Source organism: Scyliorhinus torazame, chromosome 7 (genome assembly GCF_047496885.1).
Source record: "Scyliorhinus torazame isolate Kashiwa2021f chromosome 7, sScyTor2.1, whole genome shotgun sequence".
In the NCBI taxonomy this organism is placed as follows: domain Eukaryota; kingdom Metazoa; phylum Chordata; class Chondrichthyes; order Carcharhiniformes; family Scyliorhinidae; genus Scyliorhinus; species Scyliorhinus torazame.
The window spans coordinates 103,290,187-103,311,024 of NC_092713.1; the positions used below are offsets into that span (position 1 = coordinate 103,290,187).

At 46.5% G+C, this 20,838-nt stretch overlaps 1 protein-coding gene across 2 annotated transcripts in view; it reads right to left on the reverse strand.

Annotated features, from left to right (window-relative positions):
* Positions 1-20,838, reverse strand: part of pde4dip (phosphodiesterase 4D interacting protein) — an 888,328-nt gene that overhangs the window by 747,896 nt on the left and 119,594 nt on the right. For both annotated transcript variants that reach the window (XM_072511203.1, XM_072511204.1), the window contains one exon: positions 13,921-13,988. In XM_072511203.1, the coding sequence (XP_072367304.1) occupies positions 13,921-13,988 (68 nt within the window). The remainder of the gene's footprint in view (positions 1-13,920; positions 13,989-20,838) is intronic.

The following is a 20,838-nucleotide window of genomic DNA, read 5'->3' on the forward strand; positions in this document are numbered from 1 at the left end:
GATCCCGGCCACTGTCCGTGTGGTGTTTGCACATTCTCCCCGTGTCTGCGTGGTACTCACCCCCACAAACCAAAGATGTGGATTGGACACGGTAAATTGACCTCAAGTTGGAAAAAAACACGAATTGGGCACTTATTTTAAAGAATTGGTGGGCTAAGGCTGAGAGAGACTAAAGCTAAAGGAAAAAGAAAGCAATAACCAGGGCAAGCGACAGAACGGTGAAAGAGATGAGTAGGTTCAAATTTACTTGTGCTGCAAGGCCCTAAATCAGCACTTGCTGCAGCCCACTCCAACTGGGAGGCCCACGCTTGTCCTGAAATTGTGTTCTGGACTTATATCAATAATTGAGGTGAACTCCACACAGGGAGTTCACCCATGCCAGCACATGAATTCATGTTCAGAATGCCTTCAGGAGTGTTCAGGTGCTGAGTACAGCTGTCAGGAGAAGTCCTGTGAAGCCAAGAGCACTCCCAAGAAGAACACCTTCTGGCTCCATATGAATTAAAAAATAAAATTACATTTCTGGCGGTACCTGTTCCTTCGCTGCATCTATGTCCGGAAAACATATGTGGAGCAGGCTTAGCATATGAACCACTCAGGGCAGCCCAATTCCTCAGATTGGACTTAAAACAGGAGACCTATATACACAATGACATTGCAGGAGTAACTTCATCAGAGTGGTTCAAGAAGGTGGCCCGCCACTATCCATTTAAAAACAGCTGGTGATGGATAATGAATGCTGGCCCTGCCGGCAATGGCAATTCAAGAATGAACATGGCCCTGACCAAGTATCAATGAGACATAAAGGATAACATTGTCATGCCTTTGTACTTGTAGGTTACACAGATTGCTGTCATTGTTCAAATAAGTCTTCCGTGTGTTACATGTTGAATTTCAAAGCATTTGAACAAGTATCAAGATCACCCATTTTGTGCCCAGATCAAGCTGATCATGAGGCATCTGTAGAATGCAGCTCAGTGAAGAAACACATAATTATGTAATTAACAGTATTCTGTTTGGTTCACTAAGGAGCCAAACCGTTCCTATGCTTTATCCCAAGTTCTGTAAGGAAATTTCCAAAGGATTTCTTCTGACTGTTTTGTTTGATTTAACTCTTTTGTGAACTGGTTCTGAGCCTTGATATTATGAAACTTTGTAAGATGCAGTTAAAATCCAACACCAATCGTTGCAAAAGGGCTCTTTGCCCATGGCACACCATCTCAAATTATTTTTCATATATGGCAGTATTTCAGCTCCTAGGAAGTGTGGCTTTGGCTATATGAATAATGATCAGGAAAAAATCCTCACAAGAACACAAAAAATAGGAGCAGGAGTAGAATGCTAGCTTGACTTCTTTATTCTTGTACTCCAACCCCCTTGCAATGAAGGCCAGCATGCAATTTGCATTACTAATTGTTTGATCACACAAGCATGCTAACTTTCCGCATTCATTGTAGGAGCGCAACCAATTCTCTTTGAATATCAACACTAAGAAATTTCTCACATTTTAAAAATATTCTGCTTTTTTATTCTTACACCCAAAGTGAGTAATTTCACACTTTATTATACTCCATGGGGTGGCATGGTGGCACAGTGGTTAGCACTGCTGCCTCACAGCGACAGGGTTCTGTGATCGAATCCGACCTCGGTGACTGTGTGGAGTTTGCACATTCTTTCAGTGTTTGCATGGGTTTCCGGGTGCTCCGGTTTCCTCCCACAGTCCAAAGGTGTGCAGGTTAGATAGGGGCAATTTAACATGGCCAATTTAAGTGTCCAAAGGTTAGGTGGGGGTTACAGGGATAGGGCAGAGATTTGGTCTGTTTAGGGTGGTCTTTCAAACGGTTGGTGTAGGCTCGATTGGCTAAATGGCCTTCTTCTGCACTGTAGATTCTATGATCTGCCATCTTGTTGCATACTCACTAAACCTGTCTATATCTCGCCCCACAGCTTACCTTTCCACCTAGCTTTGCATCATCAGAAAACCTGGATACATTGCTCTTTGTCTCTTCATCTAAGTCATGAATATAGATTGTAAATGGCTGAGGCTCCAGCACTGATCCTTGCAGCACTCCACTATTGACTGCCTGCCAACTTGAAAAAGCCTGTTTATGCCCACTCTCTGCTTTATATCTGTTAACCAATCCTCTATCCATATTACCTGCAACTCCATGAACCCTTATCTTGCCATCTGTGTGACACCTTATTGAACGCTTTTTGGAAATCCAGATGTACTACTTCTACTAATTTCCCTTTATCTACCCTACTTCTTACACTCTCAAAAAACTTTGATAAATTTGTCAAATAAGTAAAATCATGTTGATTTGTTTTAATCATACTGTGCTTTTCCAAGTGTATTGTTAAGACTTCCTTAATAATAGATTCCAGCATTTTCTCAAGAACTGATGTTAGGCCAGCAGTTCACTGTTTTCTCTCTTCCCTCCTTTGACAAGCAGCATAACATTTGCCAATCTAATAGGATTCTCTGGCCAATCCGGACTGGCCTCCATAATTGTGAAACATGTGCCTCACCATAAATTCACTCTGCCCCACCCAAAGCCTTTTGATTTCTAGGGCGACATTTAAAAAAATTTAAAACCCATGGAAATTTGGGGAAAGGAAATTGGGAAATTCCTTTTTGCCGATCTAGACAATCAAATTTAGTCCAGGAAATTGCTCTGGGGTCCTTAATACTGTGCAGTGCTGTAAGAGGCCATCTCTTCCCAAGCACAGAAACTCTTGCTTTAAACAATTCAGTGATTCAACCATCACTGAAAAAGTCAGCAGCCTGTTTCGAATGTTCACTATTAGAAACATAGAATCCCGACAGTGCAGAAGGAGGCTATTCAGCCCATTAAGTTCTCTCTGACCCTCTGAAAGAGCATGCTACCCAGGCCATTCCCCAGCCCTATCCCTGTAACCCCACCTAACCTGCATATATTCTCGAGGGAAAAAGCACCTCTTGATATCTAACCTAGATCTGGCCTTTACAACATAAATTATGATCCCTGTTCCTCCCTAAACTACTTACAGTAATTGGAACAAACTGCTGTCTGGAATACACAATCCATTCCCTTGTCCATCTTATAAACCTGTATCTGATCACCTTTGATCAATGTTCCTCAGAGCGAAGGGACTATGTCCCCATGCGGTCGTGACAACTGTGGTCTTTTACGCCAGGAAAACTGGCGTCAAAAGGTCACAGATTCACATCTTGCAGGGGACTAGCAGGCAGCTGTCGTGGGCTCGCAGCTCCAGCTGCCAACATGGCCCCCCGCACTTCTGGGTCAAAGGCCATGCATGTGCACGGCGGCGGCCTCCAGCCGGACTCAGCCCGCGGACCTGGACTGCCAAAATAGTGCCCCCGATCGGCCGCTCTCCCAACCCGGACCGCGTGCACACATAGCCCCCAGTCCCGAATGAGGTCCCCCATGCCCTCCGCTTGGCTCTCGTGGCGGCCACGAACTGAGTCCGCAGCCGTCTCGCGAGTTTCCCAAATGGCAGGACCACTTTAGAAATACGCCGTCGGGAATTCGGCTGGTTGGTGATGGAGAATAGCGGAACCGGCAGCAGTCCCGATTTCGTGCGGGAAAACGGATTCTCCGCCCCGTCGTCGAACACGATTTCAGCGTCGGGGTGCGGAGAATCCAGCCCGTGATCTTGCAACAAGATATGAGAACAAAAGTTATAACACTCAAGTGAGATGTGATTGAAAGAGTTTCCAATTACAACACACATGCATGGAAGTGAATGCGTGAATCAATGATAATTTCATGTTCACTGATCTGGACTAACTGATAAATTCTGCAGTGGAAAAGAGAAAAAGAAGTTGGCTGCAGTGAGGCAACAGTGACTTATATTAATTTATTCAAGGTGCCTATTGCAGAATAACCTTCTGGAAGACAGCACTGTGCCTATTAATGACTAGGTTGTCATATTAGCCACAGGTGCAGATCCTGTAATGGCCACTAAATCGCACGAGGCCCCATACAGGATTTGGGCCAGCGATATTTAGGTTTGTGATCTTCTCCGCCCTCCTTCGATGACACAACCAGGTCAGGCCCAGGAAGTAGTATACTTGTGTTGTGGGGATGGGTATTTTTAGTGCAGATGGTGCCCCGATCTCTGTGGAGCCGGCCTTGCTGGCTTTAACAGGATCTGTCCCGCCAGAATGATGCACAAACCACAGCCCCAGATTTTCTGTGCACTGGGTGCCAGAAAATCTGGAGTGAAAACTGGGCTGTGCATCAGGAGTGATACACGTCTGTTTTCAATCTGAACCTGACACTCTGCCAGATTTTGGGAAAATTCCACCCAAAGCGTTTGTTAATCAAAATACAAAACAAAGCCCCCTCACAGAAATCTAATCAGAAAGAGAACATTTCAGGATTTCCTCTGGTGGCTCAGTGGCAAGGTGTACTATCTACTATGGTGTTCAGCCACACAGTCCAAAATATACTGATGATCTGAGCTGTTAGCCAAATGAAGCTGTGTGATAGGGGCACACATTTCAGTTGAAGCTATGTGGACAATGACATCCAAAAGCAAACAAAAATCAACTTGAGTTCCGACTCCTGACCATTATTCAGTAACACCCACTGGAAATTGGGCATGTGTGAATATGACTGAGAACAGAACTGGCAGTGAAGTATGATACATTGAAATAGTCTGCTTATGTTTAAAAGCCTAAACTAAAACATGAAGAATTACCATTTGGATGAAGTGCAAATACAGTTGTCCACATCTGTGAAATCATCCTGCCAGAATGTTAGAAAAGTGCTGGTGGAGACAGGGAGTAGTCGGGGGTGTTGTGGGTGGCGGAGCTGTTCAGATTAGATGGATAAAGCAAACACTTCCACTCTGGATGATAGACAGAAAATAGCATGATTATGCAACCCAGTTGCTTATTGGTATGATAAATTATTTTGAAAGGCTTGCCTTCAACTTATAACTTCAACTTTTGATCTTCTCAAGAGCCAGGACAAACTATATGCTTTTACTTTATCTCACGACATTCTGAAAACTACTAATGGTATCAGGTTAATATCAGGCAAAATAAATTATTGAGCTTTGAAAAAAAAGTAGTTAGTCATAGCACCCTCAGCAAGAATGAGTTGTTCTTCAAAGAAACCAGACGTACAGCTGTTTTGTATTATTCACTATTATTCCAAATTACAACAATCTTCTGCAAAGACTGTGTTCAAAGTCCTCATGTTGTTCCTATTGGCTTTTATTGTTTTAAGGAAGCATTCACTGTAAGCCTATATAACCCAATATGAATTGCACATGACAGCCACTGGAGCTATAAAAGTCATATGCTCTTTACACAGGCTGCATGATTAGAAATTTACATATTACATATTGTATTAACAGCACAGAAACAGATTGTTCGCCCAATAGGTCTATGCCAGTGCTTACGCTCCACAAGGTTCCTCCTAGATTACCTCATCTAATCCTATCAACATCATATCCGTCAACTCCTTTATTCTCCTTCATGTATATATATATATATATATATAGATTTTGTTAAATGCATCTATGCTATTCATCACAACTACTCCACATGGTAGCAAGTTACACGTCCTCACCACTTTTTCAGTAAAGGAAATTCTCCCAAATTCCTATTGGATTTATTAGATTTTAGTCTAAATCAAAGTGGTCTTTTACTGCCAATTATTTTGATGGCAATGTGGAGATTTGTTAAAGTGAATGTTGTGGGAAATAAAATACAGTTAAATATTAGGGAAAATCACAGAATCTTATGGCATTGAAGGAGGACATTCAACCTGCCAGGCTTTTACTGGATCTTTGGAAGAGCTATTCAATTAGTGCCACACTGCTGTTCTCTCTCTATAGCCTTGATTTTGTCGCTTTCAAGTATTTATCCAATTCCCTTTTGAAAGCTACTACTGAAGCTGCTTCCATCACCCTTTTGATCGTAATAACTCACTGCATAAAAGCAATTCTCTTCGTCGCTCCCATGATTAATTTACCAATTATCTTAAATCTGCATTAAAAAGTTTTTAATTTTTTAAATTTTTTGTTTGTTTTGTTTTTTGGGGGCAGCAAGCTATCTTTGTATCATTTAGCAGAATCACCAATTTTAGAGGGTTCACTTGGGAGAGTAATTGCAGTATTATTAAGGGCCGAACAGGTGTTTAATCTATTCTATTTATTCCTTTTAAATCCCTTTGGGAATTCATATCAGAGGGGATGGAGGCTAGGGCAGTTGCATGCTCCTCCTGTAGGATGTGGGTGCTGAGGGACACTACCGGTGTCCCCGCTGACTACACCTGCAGGAAGTGCACCCTGCTCCAGCTCCTCAGAGACCGCATTAGGGAACTGGAACTGGATGAACTTTGGATCATCCGGGAGGCAGAGGGGGTGATAGAGAAGAGTTACAGGGAGTTAGCCACACCCAAGATACAGGACAAGAGTAGCTGGCTTACAGTCAGGGGAAGGAAAAGGAACAGGCAGACAGTGCAGGGATCCCCCGTGGTCAGGGGGGGGGGGGGGGGGTAATGAGCAACCGGGGGAAGGCCCTAGCGGCCAGGTCTCTGGCACTGAGACTGGCTCTGTGGCTCAGAAGGGAACAGGGAAGAATAGAAAAGCAATAGTGATAGGAGACTCAATGGTTAGGGGAACGGATAGGAGATTCTGTAGTCGCGAATGAGACTCCCGGAAGGTATATTGCCTCCCGGGTGCCAAGGCCAGGGATGTCTCGGATCGAGTTTACAGGATTCTTAAGGGGGAGGGTAGGCAACCAGAAGTCGTGGTGCACATAGGCACCAACGACATAGCTAAGAAAAGGAACGAGGATCTAAAAAGCGGTTTTAGGGAGTTAGGTTGGAAGCTAAAGAGCAGGACAAGCAGAGTAGTGATCTCAGGATTGCTACCGGTGCCACGTGCAAGTGAGGCAAGGAACAAAGAGCGAGTGCAGCTGAACACGTGGGTACATGGCTGGTGCAGGAGGGAAGGCTTCAGATATGTGGATCATTGGGATATCTTCTGAGGAAGGTGGAACCTGTACATGAAGGACGGATTGCACCTAAACTGGAGGGGCACCAATATCCTGGGTGGGAGGTTTGCTAGAGCTCTTCGGGAGGGTTTAAACTAGTTTGGCAGGGTGGTGGGAACCAGAACTATGGATGAGACGATAGAGTAGCTGTTGAACAGGTAGAAATAGTATGCAGCGAGGCTGTGAGGAAGGATAGACAGTTGATAGGGCAAAGTTGCACTCAGTGGAATGGGTAAAAGTGTGTTTGTTTCAATGCTAGGAGTGTCAGGAATAAGGGAGATGAACTTAGACCATGGATCAGTACTTGGAACTATGATGTTGTGGCCATTACGGAGACATGGATTTCACAGGGGCAGAAATGGTTGTTAGATGTTCCGGCGTTTAGATGTTTTCATAAGAATAGGGAGGGAGGTAAAAGAGGAGGGGGCGTGGCACTGTTAATTAGGGAGTGCATCACAGCTACCGAAAAGGAGGTAGTTGAGGATGGCTTGTCTACTGAGTCAGTATGGGTGGAAGTCAGAAACAAGAAAGGAGCAGTCACTTCATTGGGAGTTTTCTATAGACCCCCCAATAGCAGCAGAGAGATAGAGGAACAGACTGGGCGGCAGATCTTGGAAAGGTGCAGAAGTAACAGAGTTGTTGTCATGGGTGACTTCAACGTCCCTGATAGTGACTGGAATCTCCTTACTGCAAATGATTTGGATGGTGCAGATTTTGTCAGGTGTGTGCAGAAAGGTTTCCTGACACAATATGTAGGTAGGCTGACTAGGGGGGAGGCCATATTGGACTTGGTGCTCGGCAACGAACCAGGCCAGGTGTCAGATGTCTTGGTGGGAGAGCATTTCAGTGACAGTGACCACAACTCCTTGACCTTTACCATAGTTATGGAAAGGGATAGGAACAGACAGTATGGGAAGGTATTTACTTGGGGGAGGGGAAATTATACTGCTATTAGATAAGAGCTGAGGAACATAAAGTGGGAACAATTGTTCTTGGGGAAATGCACAACAGTAATGTGGGGGTTGTTTAAGGAGTATTTGCTGCGAGTGCTGGATAGTTTTGTTCCACTGAGACGAGGAAGGAATGGAAAGGTGAAGGAGCCTTAGATGACAAGAGAAGTGGAGCTTCTAGTCAAGAGGAAGAACAAAGAAAATTACAGCACAGGAACAGGCCCTTCGGCCCTCCCAGCCTGCGCCGATCCAGGTCTTTTATCTAAACCTGTCTTCCATTTTCCAAGGATCTACTTCCCTCTGTTCCCCGCCCGTTCATATATCTGTCTAGATGCATCTTAAATGATGCTATCGTGCCCGCCTCTACCACTTCCGCTGGCAAAGCGTTCCAGGCACCCACCACCCTCTGCATAAAAAACGTTCCACGCACATCTCCCTTAAACTTTCCCCCTCTCACCTTGAAATCGTGACCCCTTGTAATTGACACCCCCACTCTTGGAAAAAGCTTGTTGCTATCCACCCTGTCCATACCTCTCATAATTTTGTAGACCTCAATCAGGTCCCCCCTCAACCTCCGTCTTTCCAACGAAAACAATCCTAATCTACTCAACCTTTCTAGCACCCTCCATACCAGGCAACATCCTGGTGAACCTCCTCTGCACCCACTCTAAAGCATCCACATCCTTCTGGTAATGTGGCGACCAGAACTGCACGCAGTATTCCAAATATGGCCTAAACAAAGTCCTACACAACTGTAACATGACCTGCTGACTCTTGTACTCAATACCCCGTCCGATGAAGGCAAGCATGCTGTATGCCTTCTTGACTACTCTATTGACCTGTGTTGCCACCTTCACTACAATGGACCTGAACTCCCAGATCTCTCTGTACATCAATTTTCCCCAGGACCCTTCCATTGACCGTATAGTCCGCTCTTGAAGGAAGCTTACGTAAGGTTGAGGAAGCAAGGATCTAGCACGGCTCTAGAGGGTTACAAGGTAGCCAGGAAGGAACTCAAAAATGCACTTAGGAGAGCTAGAAGGGGGGCATGAAAAAGCCCTGGCGGGAAGGATAAGGGAAAACCCCAAGGCTTATGTGAGAAATAAGAGGATGATCAGAGTGAGAGTAGGGCCGATCAGGGATAGTGGAGGAAACTTGTGCTTGGAGTCTGAGGAGATGGGGGAGGCCCTAAATGTATATTTTGCTTCACTAGGGCAGCACGGTAGCAATGTGGATAGCACAATTGCTTCACAGCTCCAGGGTCCTAGGTTCAATTCCGGCTTGGGTCACTGTCTGTGCGGAGTCTGCACATCCTCCCAGTGTGTGCGTGGGTTTCCTCCGGGTGCTCCGGTTTCCTCCCATAGTCCAAAGATGTGCAGGTTAGGTGGATTGGCCATGATAAATTGCCCTTAGTGTCCAAAATTGCCCTTAGTGTTGAATGGGGTTACTGGGTTATGGGGATATGGTGGAGGTGTCGACCTTGGGTAGGGTGCTCTTTCCAAGAGCCGGTGCAGACTCGATGGGCCGAATGGCCTCCTTCTGCACTGTAAATTCTATGATAATCTATGATAGAGAGAGGGACCTTGTTGCTCATGAGAACAGTGTGAACCAGGTTAATAGACTCGAACAGGTTGATATTAAGGAGGATGTGCTGGAAGTTTTGAAAAGCATCAAGATAGACAAGTCCCCTGGGCCTGACGGGATATACCCAAGGTTACTACGGGAAGCGAGAGAAGAGATTGCTGCGCCGTTGGCTATGATCTTTGCGTCCTCACTCTCCACTGGAGTAGTCCCAGATGATTGGAGGGAGGCAAATGTTGTTCCCCTGTTCAAGAAAGGGAATAGGGAAATCCCTGGGAATTACAGACCCATCAGTCTTACGTCTGTGGTGAGCAAAATATTGGAAAGGAGTCTGAGAGATAGGATTATGATTATTTAGAAAAACATAGTTTGATTAAAGATAGTCAGCATGGCTTTGTGAGGGGCAGGTCGTGCCTCACCAGCCTCGATGAATTCTTTGAGGATGTGACGTGACACAGTGATGAAGGTCGGGCAGTGGATGTGGTGTATATGGATTTCAGTAAGGCATTTGATAAGGTTCTCCATGGTAGGATCATTCCGAAAGTTAGGGGGCATGGGATACAGGGAAATTTGGCTGTCTGGATACAGAATTGGCTGGCCGAAAGAAGACAGCGAGTGGCAGTGGATGGAAAGTATTCTGCCTGGAGGTCGGTGACCAGTGGTGTCCCGCAGGGATCTGTTCTGGGACCTCTGCTCTTTGTGTTTTTTATAAATGACTTGGATGAGGAAGTGGAAGGGTGGGTTAGTAAGTTTGCTGATGGCATGAAGGTTGGGGGAGTTGTAGATAGTGTTGAGGGCTGTTGCAGGTTACAACAGGACATTGACAGGATGCAGAACTGGGTTGAGAAGTGGCAGATGGAGTTCAACCTAGATAAATGTGAAGTGATTCATTTTGGAAGGTTGAATTTGAATGCTGAATACAGGGTTAAAGGCAGGATTCTTGGAAGTGTGGAGGAACAGATCGATCTTGGGGTCCACGTACATAGATCCCTCAAAGTTGCCACCCAGGTTGATAGGGTTGTTAAGAAGGCGTATGGTGTGTTGGCTTTCATTAACAGGGGGATTGAGTTTAAGAGCCGTGAGGTTTTGCTGCAGTTTTATAAAACCCTAGTTAGACCACACTTGGAATATTGTGTCCAGTTCTGGTCGCCTCATTATAGGAAGGGTGTGGATGCTTTGGAGAGGGTACAGAGGAGATTTACCAGGATGCGGCCTGGAATGGAGGGCATGTCTTATGAAGAAAGATTGAGGGAGCTAGGGTTTTTCTCACTGGAGCGAAGAAGGAAGAGAGGTGACTTGATAGAGGTGTACAAGGTGATGAGAGGCATGGATAGAGTGGATAGCCAGAGACTTTTCCCCAGGGCGGAAATGGCTGTCACGAGGGGACATGGTTTTAAGGTGATTGGAGGAAGGTATAGGGGAGATGTCAGAGGTAGGTTCTTTACACAGAGAGTGGTGGGTGCGTGGAATGCACTGCCAGCAGAGGTGGTGGAGTCTGAGTCATTAGGGACATTTAAGCGACTCTTGGACAGGCACATGGACAGCAGTAAATTGAAGGGCTGCAGGTTAGGTTGACCTTAGATTAGGATAAATGGTCGGCACAATATCGTGGGCCGAAGGGCCTGTACTGTGCTGTATTGTTCTATGTTCTATGCATTCTCCAGTCCTCCTGCCAGAGGGAAATTTCTCCCCATCAACTCTTTCAAAACCCTTCATAATTTTGAACACTTCTATTAAATCTCCCCATAACCTTCATTGTCCTAAGAAAAACAATCCCAACTTCTTTAGTTTTTCCACATAACAGACATCACTCATCCCTAGTACCATCCTGGCAAATTACCTCTGCATGCTTTACAAGATTTGGACATCATTCCTTATATATGTTGTACTATTCTTGGAGTAATAAAGAAATATTTAGCACAATACAAAACATGTATTGTGCTTGTACATAAATGGTGATTGTTTTTCTTCAGCTGATTGTCACTGAGTGGTCAAATAACATACAAGTCAGTGACAAGGCATTCACATTGAAGTTCCATGGTACATGGCCCTAAAGACAAGAACATGGTCACCCTGGGTGCATGGCAGGACAGAAAGAGTTGGAAAAGACAACAACCATATTTATTCTAACAGGTACAATTTAGGAATACAGCCCATGGACCTGTTTAAGGATCCAGACATCAAACTAAACTGGTTCTAATTTGCCACTGGATTCCACACCACAAAAGTAGATTATTGCAACCCTTTTGGAGCACAACATTGTGTAAATACATTAAGTGGTGTACATATGGTTCCTGCTGAGAGAGGAATTACTGATAATTATCTATTATATGGTATTTAAATTTCTTTGTGCACAAATATTTGATGATCACATTCTTGTTCAATCCATGTCTGTGCTATTTTAATGGATTAACAACTGTGTTAAAATACTGGTAGCAGCAACAGGAACATATTAACGGTTAGCGCAGAGTGGAACGAATACCCACTTTGTGCTATTTTTAAGAAGTCCAAACCAACAAGGATTGTAAAGAAAAGTGATCAGGTTGAGAGGGTGGGTAGTAATTGTCCAGGGGGTAGGGGGCGGAATTGCAGTTGTCGACAATTGGGAGCAGAAAAAGGCTGGGATCAAAGTTGGTGGGGGGATGTGTTGACGACAATGATTGTGGTGGAGGTGGGATATCAGCAAAGCTCAATTTGAGGTGAGGATAAAAAGAGAAGATTTTACACTTGTACCGAAAATCAAAATTATTCTCAGAGATACATATAGGATGTACAGCAAGTAATTAAACTCTCACCTTCATTCCACTAACAATCATAACATCTCTGCACAGTAAGAAGTCTTACAGGTTAAAGTCCAACAGGTTTGTTTCGAATCACTAGCTTTCGGAGCACTGCTCCTTCCTCAGGTGAATTCGGAGCTGTGCTCCGAAAGCTAGTGATTCAAAACAAACCTGTTGGACTTTAACCTGGTGTTGTAAGACTTCTTATTGTGCTCACCCCAGTCCAAAGCCGGCATCTCCACATCATCTCTGCACAGGACAGAGATCCCTTTACTTACTGGCCATAAGGACCCTCGAGATTAGCAGGCTGAAGCAGTCTTGTTGCGAACACCTCTGTACTCCAGCAGGGTTTCTACTGAAACACAAGCTGTGATGAAAGTGATGAAAGATATGTTGCCTCTAAAAACTTTAAATGAGGGTCTTAGAGGTGAAAAATAATTCTGATCTTTCCATATGCCAGAATTATCATGAGGGGGTCCCAGTCACAACCACATAACCCAGAAATACTAGCTCTACTCTAATGCCTTAGCCATTTGTGGAACTATTCTAATTATACGCTGTTTGTGCTTTCTCTTTTCTTCCTTTTATTATTGTTTTACCTAATAACTAATGAAATCTCTCTACAATCATAATTGCCAATAATGCAGTCCAGAAAAATAATTTCACATTGGAGAATTGCAATGGAAACATTTCAATTTATCCTTTTAATAAAATTTGGAGATTATTAAGCAGGTCCCTTTGCCAAAACAAAATACCAGCGACTGTGAAATACAGACTCTGTCTTTTGTCTTGAACTGAAGAATGAATTTTTTTGCTCCCAAAAGACACTCTCCCTTTTCCCACCTCAGATCAAAGCAATTCCTTTCCTTGATAACACCAGATGGTGCTGAACTGCATCAAAAACATTACAACGTGAATTCCAATAGGGGCACACGCAGTTCTTGGTAGGTCACATGGAAAATAGGGAGATCTAATGGGGGTGACCTTAATGGCCAAGAACGTTATAAAACATTCATATCAATGACAAGATCACTCCGGTGCGAATGTAAAACCCCATCCTCCCCTCCTTTGGGCAAACATTTTAACATAAAGATCCCTGTGTTTGAGAAACTATAATTGTGACTGCTAACATGTATTCATTATTGATGACTGCAAAATATTAATGCATGGTTTCCTTCACCCCTCATTTGGCCAAACAGTTGATATTTTAATCTTACTATATTATGTAGTCTCTTTGGATAAATGTTACGTAAATGATCTACATTACTGCTTCAAATAGAAATAATGAGGTACTTATAAAAGTGATTGACATTTTGATAGGTTTATACATTTCACATCAATTTTAATTGTCGAATCACAGAAGAAATTGGTCATGGGCTAATTTAAGGTGGTTGCCAGGAAGTGCTTTGACTCAGACACAGAAATAAACAGTTGGCATGAAATTCCAAACAGGATGACAGAAACAAGCATTCTGGAATCATTTAAGTGAATTTCATTCCATGTTGGAGGGAATTTAAGTTTTTGTAAATTGATGAGCTAAGGTGGGATGAATAGCCTTCTTATATTTATTTGATGAAAGATGGAACCAACATACCTTTTCAAATTCTCGTAATGGGTGTGTCTGCAGTGGGAGTCCGGTCTCCTTTGTGTCTCTCAAAAGAGCTGAGAGAGAAAAAGACAACAAGGGATATGTGCTTGAAACTGAAATAAAGTATCATATGATGGAAAATATTGAGACACATCAAACAAATATTAGCATGAACAGAAAGGTCGTAATTCACTGTGATACAGATTCAATTTAAACATTATTGTACACAGAAATATAGCATATCATCATGATATATGATCCAAGTCCAAAACACTGCTACATACAGAACTATATGACTTACTATAATATACTATGACTGTGCTGAGGAATATAACAACATTATTGAAATATTGGGCTAGATTTTCAACTTACTGTCCAAGTGTAAAACTGGTATTGGGAGTAAAAACCATTTATCATAGAAACGGACCAAGCTGCATTTCCAAAATGGAAATGCAAATCAGGAGGTTTCTTTAAAGGGCAGCCAACCTGCAAAGTTTACATCAAGGTTGTATATTGAAAACCTATGCTGCTCTGTCTGGATCAAAGGATTTGGATGACACTGACCAGATCCATTTATTGCCATCTCTGGCTGGTCTGAGGACATTAAGGCTGAACCATGTAGAGTGGGGTTGAATTCACATGTTGACCAAACCAGGTAATGGTGGCAAGGTCCAGTGCCTGATGGATATTAGTGAATTGTTGGGGTTTTTAACAACAATCTGACAGCATTCATTATTTTGTTAACTAGTGTCAGCCCACAAGTCAGATGGACAAAATTCGAATTCCCAACATTTCTTGGTGGGATTTGAACTTTAGACTATATAGTACCTCCAGTACCATAGCCAATAGTCTCATTCTGTGTTAGCATGTTGAATGAGAATTAGGATCCAAAAAGGGCAGCACTGTGACGCAGTGGTTAGCACTGCTGCCTCATGCCGCCGAGGACCCATGTTCGATCCCGGCCCCAGGTTACTGTCCTTGTGGAGTTTGCACATTCTCCCTGAGTCTGCGTGGGTTTCGTCCCCAACCCCAAAAAGATGTGCAGTGCAGGTGAATTGGCCATGCTAAATTGTCCCTTAATTGGAAAAAATAATTGGGTACTCTAAATTTTTTTTAAATGATCAAAAAGAGACAGGCAGATTAAAACCCTTCTCAAATGCAGACAACTGTGTGTATTTTTAAGAACTTGCACGCATCAATAACATTTATAAAACAAACTGAATTAATCTGAATCCACGTGAACGAGGCTTGACAAGTCTGTTTGCAAGCACACTGAAATACTATACAGCAAATGATTATCTGAAATAAACGTGTAGGTTACTGCAATGAAGGGAGCAGCAATCTGTTCAATCATAAATCCATAAGAAATAGGAACAGGAGTAGGCCGCTCGGCCCCTCAAGCCTGCTCCGCCATTCAAAAGGACCATGACTGATCCGACATTCCTCACATCCACTTTCCTGCCCTTTCCCTGTAACCCCTGATTCGCTTACTGATCAAGAATCTATCTATCTCAGTCTTAAATATAAGCAAGGACTCTGCCCCACAGCTCTCTCTGGCAAGGAGTTCCAAAGAGTCAGATCCTCGGGAGAAGAAATTCCTCCTCATCTCAGCTTTAAATTGAAATCCCTTTATTCTGAGACTACACCCTCTGGTCCTGGACTCTCCCATAAAGGGAAACTTCCTCTCAGCATTTACCCTGTCAAGCCCCATTAGAATCCTATATCTTTCAATGAGATCACCTCTCATTTTCCTAAATTCCAATGAGTAGAGTCTCAACCTATTTAACCTTTGCTCATAAGAAAATCCCTCCATAACAGGGATCACCCGAGTGAACCTTCTTGTGGTAGTCACCACTGATGTATATATTAGGTGCTTTGTGGTAAGGCCCTGTACTACAGGTACGGGGGTAGTTCCCTGCCTGCTGGCTCCGCCCAGTAGGCGGAGTATAAATATGGGTGCTCCTCGTACATAGAACATTACAGCGCAGTGCAGGCACTTCGGCCCTCGATGTTGCACCGACCTGTGAAACCACTCTAAAGCCCATCTACACTATTCCCTTATCGTCCATATGTCTATCCAATGACCATTTGAATGCCCTTAGTGTTGGCGAGTCCACTACTGTTGCAGGCAGGGCATTCCACGCCCTTACTACTCTCTGAGTAAAGAACCTACCTCTGACATCTGTCCTATATCTATATCCCCTCAATTTAAAGCTATGTCCCCTCGTGCTAGACATTACCATCCAAGAAAAAAGGCTCTCATTGTCCACCCTATCTAATCCTCTGATCATCGTGTATGCCTCAGTTAAGTCACCTCTTAACCTTCTTCTCTCTAATGAAAACAGCCTCAAGTCCCTCAGCCTTCCCTCATAAGATCTTCCCTCCATATCAGGCAACATTCTGGTAAATCTCCTCTGCACCCTTTCCAATGCTTCCACATCCTTCCTATAATGCGGCGACCAGAATTGCACGCAATACTCCAAATGCGGCCGCACCAGAGTTTTGTACAGCTGCAACATGACCACATGGCTCCGAAACTCAAACCCTCTACCAATAAAAGCTAACACATCGTACGCCTTAACAACCGTACAGCAGCCATTTCGCCAGATGCTGTAGGAGGCCACACTTCTTAGTGTAATAAAGCCTCGATTGCATCCAACTCTTGTCTTTGTATAATTGATCGTGCATCAAATTATTACACTAAAGTTTTTAGAAGATGGACCTCTGCATCAAGCCGGATCGCCTGCAGCTGGATCCGCAATCAGGCAACATCAAAAAGGACTTTGAACATTGGCTAGCCTGTTTCGAAAATTACATCAGGTCTGCACCAGACCCAATTCCGGAAGCTCAGAAGGTTCAGATCCTCTACACGCGGCTGAGCTCCAACGTTTTTCCACTTATCCAGGACGCGCCGGCCTATGAAGACGCCATGGCGCTACTGAAGGAAAACTACGCTCAGCGGACTAACACACTCTACGCCAGACACATCCTCTCCACTCGTAGTCAACATCCTGGTGAGTCAGTGGAAGATTTCTGGCGTGCTCTAATTCCCCTAGACAGAGACTGTGACTGTCAGGCCGTCACGGCCAAGGAACACTCGAACTTGTTCATGAGAGACGCTTTTGTTACGGGGATAGGGTCGGATTACGTCCGCCAGTGCCTCTTAGAAGGGGCCACACTCGACTTTGCAGCAACCAAAAAGCTAGCGCTCTCGCTGACGGTCGCTTCGCTCAACATCCAGGCCTACACCCCCGGCCGTGCAGCCCACCCCTCCTACGCATCGTGGACTCTGCAGACGGCCGCTCCATCGGGGACCCCACTCAGCCAACCCCACGCCTGTGTCGTACGGCAGCCAACCAACCCCGGGGGTCCCAAATGTTACTTCTGTGGGCAGCCAAAACACCCCCGACAACACTGCCCGGCGCGGAGCGCCCTTTGCAAGTCCTGCGGCAAGAAGGGACACTTTGTGCGGTGTGCCAGGCCCGCACAGTCGCCGCTATTGTTCCAACCCCCCCCACGTAAGGCCAGTGGGCGCCGCCATCTTCCCCTCCCCGGACCACGTGCGGCCTGTGGGCGCCGCCATCTTGTTCAACCCCCACCACGTGCGGCCAGTGGGCACCGCCATCTTGTCCTCCCCAGAATCATCAGGCGCCGCCATCTTGTTCCCCCCACAACACGTGCGGCCCGTGGGCGCCGCCATCATAACAGCCCCCGGGCACCCCATCGTCTTGCCTCGGTCACGATTGACCAGTCCCGCCCACGCAACCTAGCAACGGCCTCTACCAATGTGAAAATCAATGGGCATGAGATCTCCTGCCTGCTGGACTCCGGGAGCACCGAGAGCTTCATCCATCCCGATACGGTAAGGCGCTGCTCCCTCGCGGTACACCCCACCAACCAGAGAATCTCCCTGGCCTCCGGGTCCCACTCCGTGGCGATCTGGGGGTACTGCATAGCCACTCTCACTGTCCAGGGCGTGGAGTTCAGCGGCTTCCGCCTCTACGTCCTCCCCAACCTCTGCGCTGCCTTGCTACTCGGCCTGGACTTCCAGTGCAACCTCCAGAGCCTAACATTGAAATTCGGCGGGCCCCTACCACCCCTTACTGTGTGCTGCCTCGCGACTCTAAAGGTCAACCCACCTTCCCTATTTGCAAACTTAACCCCAGATTGCAAACCCGTCGCCACCAGGAGCAGACGTTACAGCGCCCAGGACAGGACCTTCATCAAGTCCGAAGTCCAGTGACTGCTTCGGGAAGGCATCATCGAGGCCAGCAACAGCCCCTGGAGAGCCCAAGTGGTAGTTGTGAAAACTGGGGAGTGTGGTGAATGTAAATACAGTTAATTCACCAGTTATGTTCCATATTATTAACCCGGTGGGTTTTATCTGTGGGCCATTGTATGGCTTCACCCACAGGGGGAGATGTTGGAGGATGTTGGAGCATGGACGGGCTCAGCCCATGGTTCCGCCCCTTTGAAGGAGTATAAGAGTAGCTGGCCTGTGAGACTGTCCTCAGTATGTACCCGTCGCAGGCAGGCAAAGTTGATAGTTAATTAAAACCACTGTTTTACTCCGACACGAGTCCTTGAGTGAATTGATGGTCGCATCAATTTAATTAACTATCAGAACAAAAACGATTATGGAGTCAGGCCTCAAACCTGACAGACTGGAGCTCGATCCACAGGCCGCGGAGGCGAAGGAAATTTTTTCACACTGGCTGCGGTGTTTCAAGGCGTACCTTGCCGCGTCGTCGACGCCATCAGTCACGGACGAACAAAAATTGAGTCTCCTCCACGCATGGGTGAATCACTGCATTTCTGTGCAACTCGAAGAGGCCACCCCATATACCGCCGCTCTCGCAATCCTCAAGCGCATCTACATGCGGCCTGTGAACGAGGTCTATGCGTGACATATTCTCACTACTTGACGCCAGCGCCCCGGGGAGTCACTTGACGTCTATCTGCGCGACCTCAAAGCCCTCGCGCGCAACTGCAACTGTCAGGCCGTTACGGCCACTCAGCACATGGAGCTCGCCGTCCGAGACGTCTATGTTGCGGGGGTCAGATCAAATTACGTGTGGCAGCGATTGCTCGAGAAAGGGGCCCAGGACCTGGACAAGACGGTGAAACTGCCGACTTCACTGGAGGTCGCTTTCCAGAGCCTCACTACATTTCTGGCCGAAGACTCACAACCCCCTCGTGGGCTCCCGACCAGATACTACCCCAGGCCTGTGCTGCGCGCCGACCCGCTCAACATAGGGGGGTTGTCTTGTTATTTTTGCGGCCAGCCTCAACACCCTCGACAGCACTGCCCGGCCCGCAATGCGCACTGCAACAGTTGCGGCCGAAAAGGGCACTTCGCCAAGGTCTGCCTCGCCAAGCCCAAGCACGTGAACTCTCAGGCCTGGGCTACCGACTCTCAGGCCCGCAGACCTCGCAATGTGGCAGCGTACCTGCCGACTCTGACTCCGCACAGCACGTGTGACTCACGGGGGCCGGCATTTTGGCCATCCTCCCCCCACGCGGCCGACCACGTGCGATCCATGGGGTCGCCATCTTGGACGCCATCTTCCTCGACGCCCGCCATGCTTGATCAACGGGGACCGCCATCTTGGACGCCATCTGCTACGCCGCTCGATGCGTACAACCTCCTCGGACAGTCACCAGGGGGTCGCCCCAGCACAGCCGACCACGCCGCCAGTTACCCTCAACTCAGCGCAGTCACCTTGGACCAGTCACGACCCAAGAACCTCAAGAGCTCAATGATGGCCGTCCGGGTTAACAAGTACGAGACACCTTGCCTGTTCGACTCCGGGAGCACAGAGAGTTTCATCCACCCAGATCTGGTAAGCCGCTGCTCGCTCCCGGTATTCCCGGCGCAACAAATAATTTCCTTTGCCTCCGGGTCGCACTCGGTACAAATCAGAGAGTGCACTATGGTAACCTTAGCGGTACAGGGCGCTGGGTACACTAATTTCCAGCTGTATGTGCTCCCAGACCTCTGCGCCCCCCTCCTTTTAGGGCTCAATTTTCAATGTAATCTCAAGAGCCTGACGCTTAGCTTTGGCGGACCCCTGCCCCCACTCACTGTGTGCAGCCTAGCCACTCTGAAAGTCGACCCTCCTTCCCTCTTCGCGAATCTCACCGCTGATTGCAAGCCAGTAGCCACTCGCAGCAGGCGATATAGCATGCAGGACAGAATATTTATTAGGTCTGAGGTCCTGCGTCTCTTGCGGGAGTGAGTCATAGAGGCCAGCAATAGCCCCTGGAGAGCTCAGGTGGTGGTCGTCAAGACCGGGGCGAAGCTTCGGATGGTGGTTGATTACAGCCAGACCATTAACCGGTTTACGCAACTTGATGCGTACCCCCTTCCCCGGATTGCAGACATGGTCAATCAGATCGCTCACTACCGCGTGTTCTCGACGGTGAATCTGAAGTCTGCATACCACCAGTTCCCAATCCATCCGGGGGATCGCCACTACACGGCGTTTTTGGCAGACGGCCGCCTTTTTCATTTCCTCCGGGTCCCTTTTGGCGTCACGAACGGGGTTTTGATGTTCCATCGAGCAATGGACCGAATGGTGGACCTGTACAGGCCACGTTTCCATACTTGGACAACGTCACCATCTGCGTCCATGATCAGCAGGACCACGACGCCAACATCCACCGATTTCTCCAAACCGCCCAAAAACTTAATCTCACCTATAATAAGGATAAATGCGTTTTCCGCACCACCAGGCTAGTCATCCTCGGCTACGTCGTGGAAAACGGAGTCCGAGGGCCTGACCCTGACCAACTGCGCCTCCTCCTGCAACTCCCTCTCCCTCACTGTCCCAAGTGGTAGTGGTTAAAACTGGGGAGAAACACAGGATGGTCGTGGACTACAGCCAGACCATCAATCGGTACACGCAGCTCGACGCGTACCTC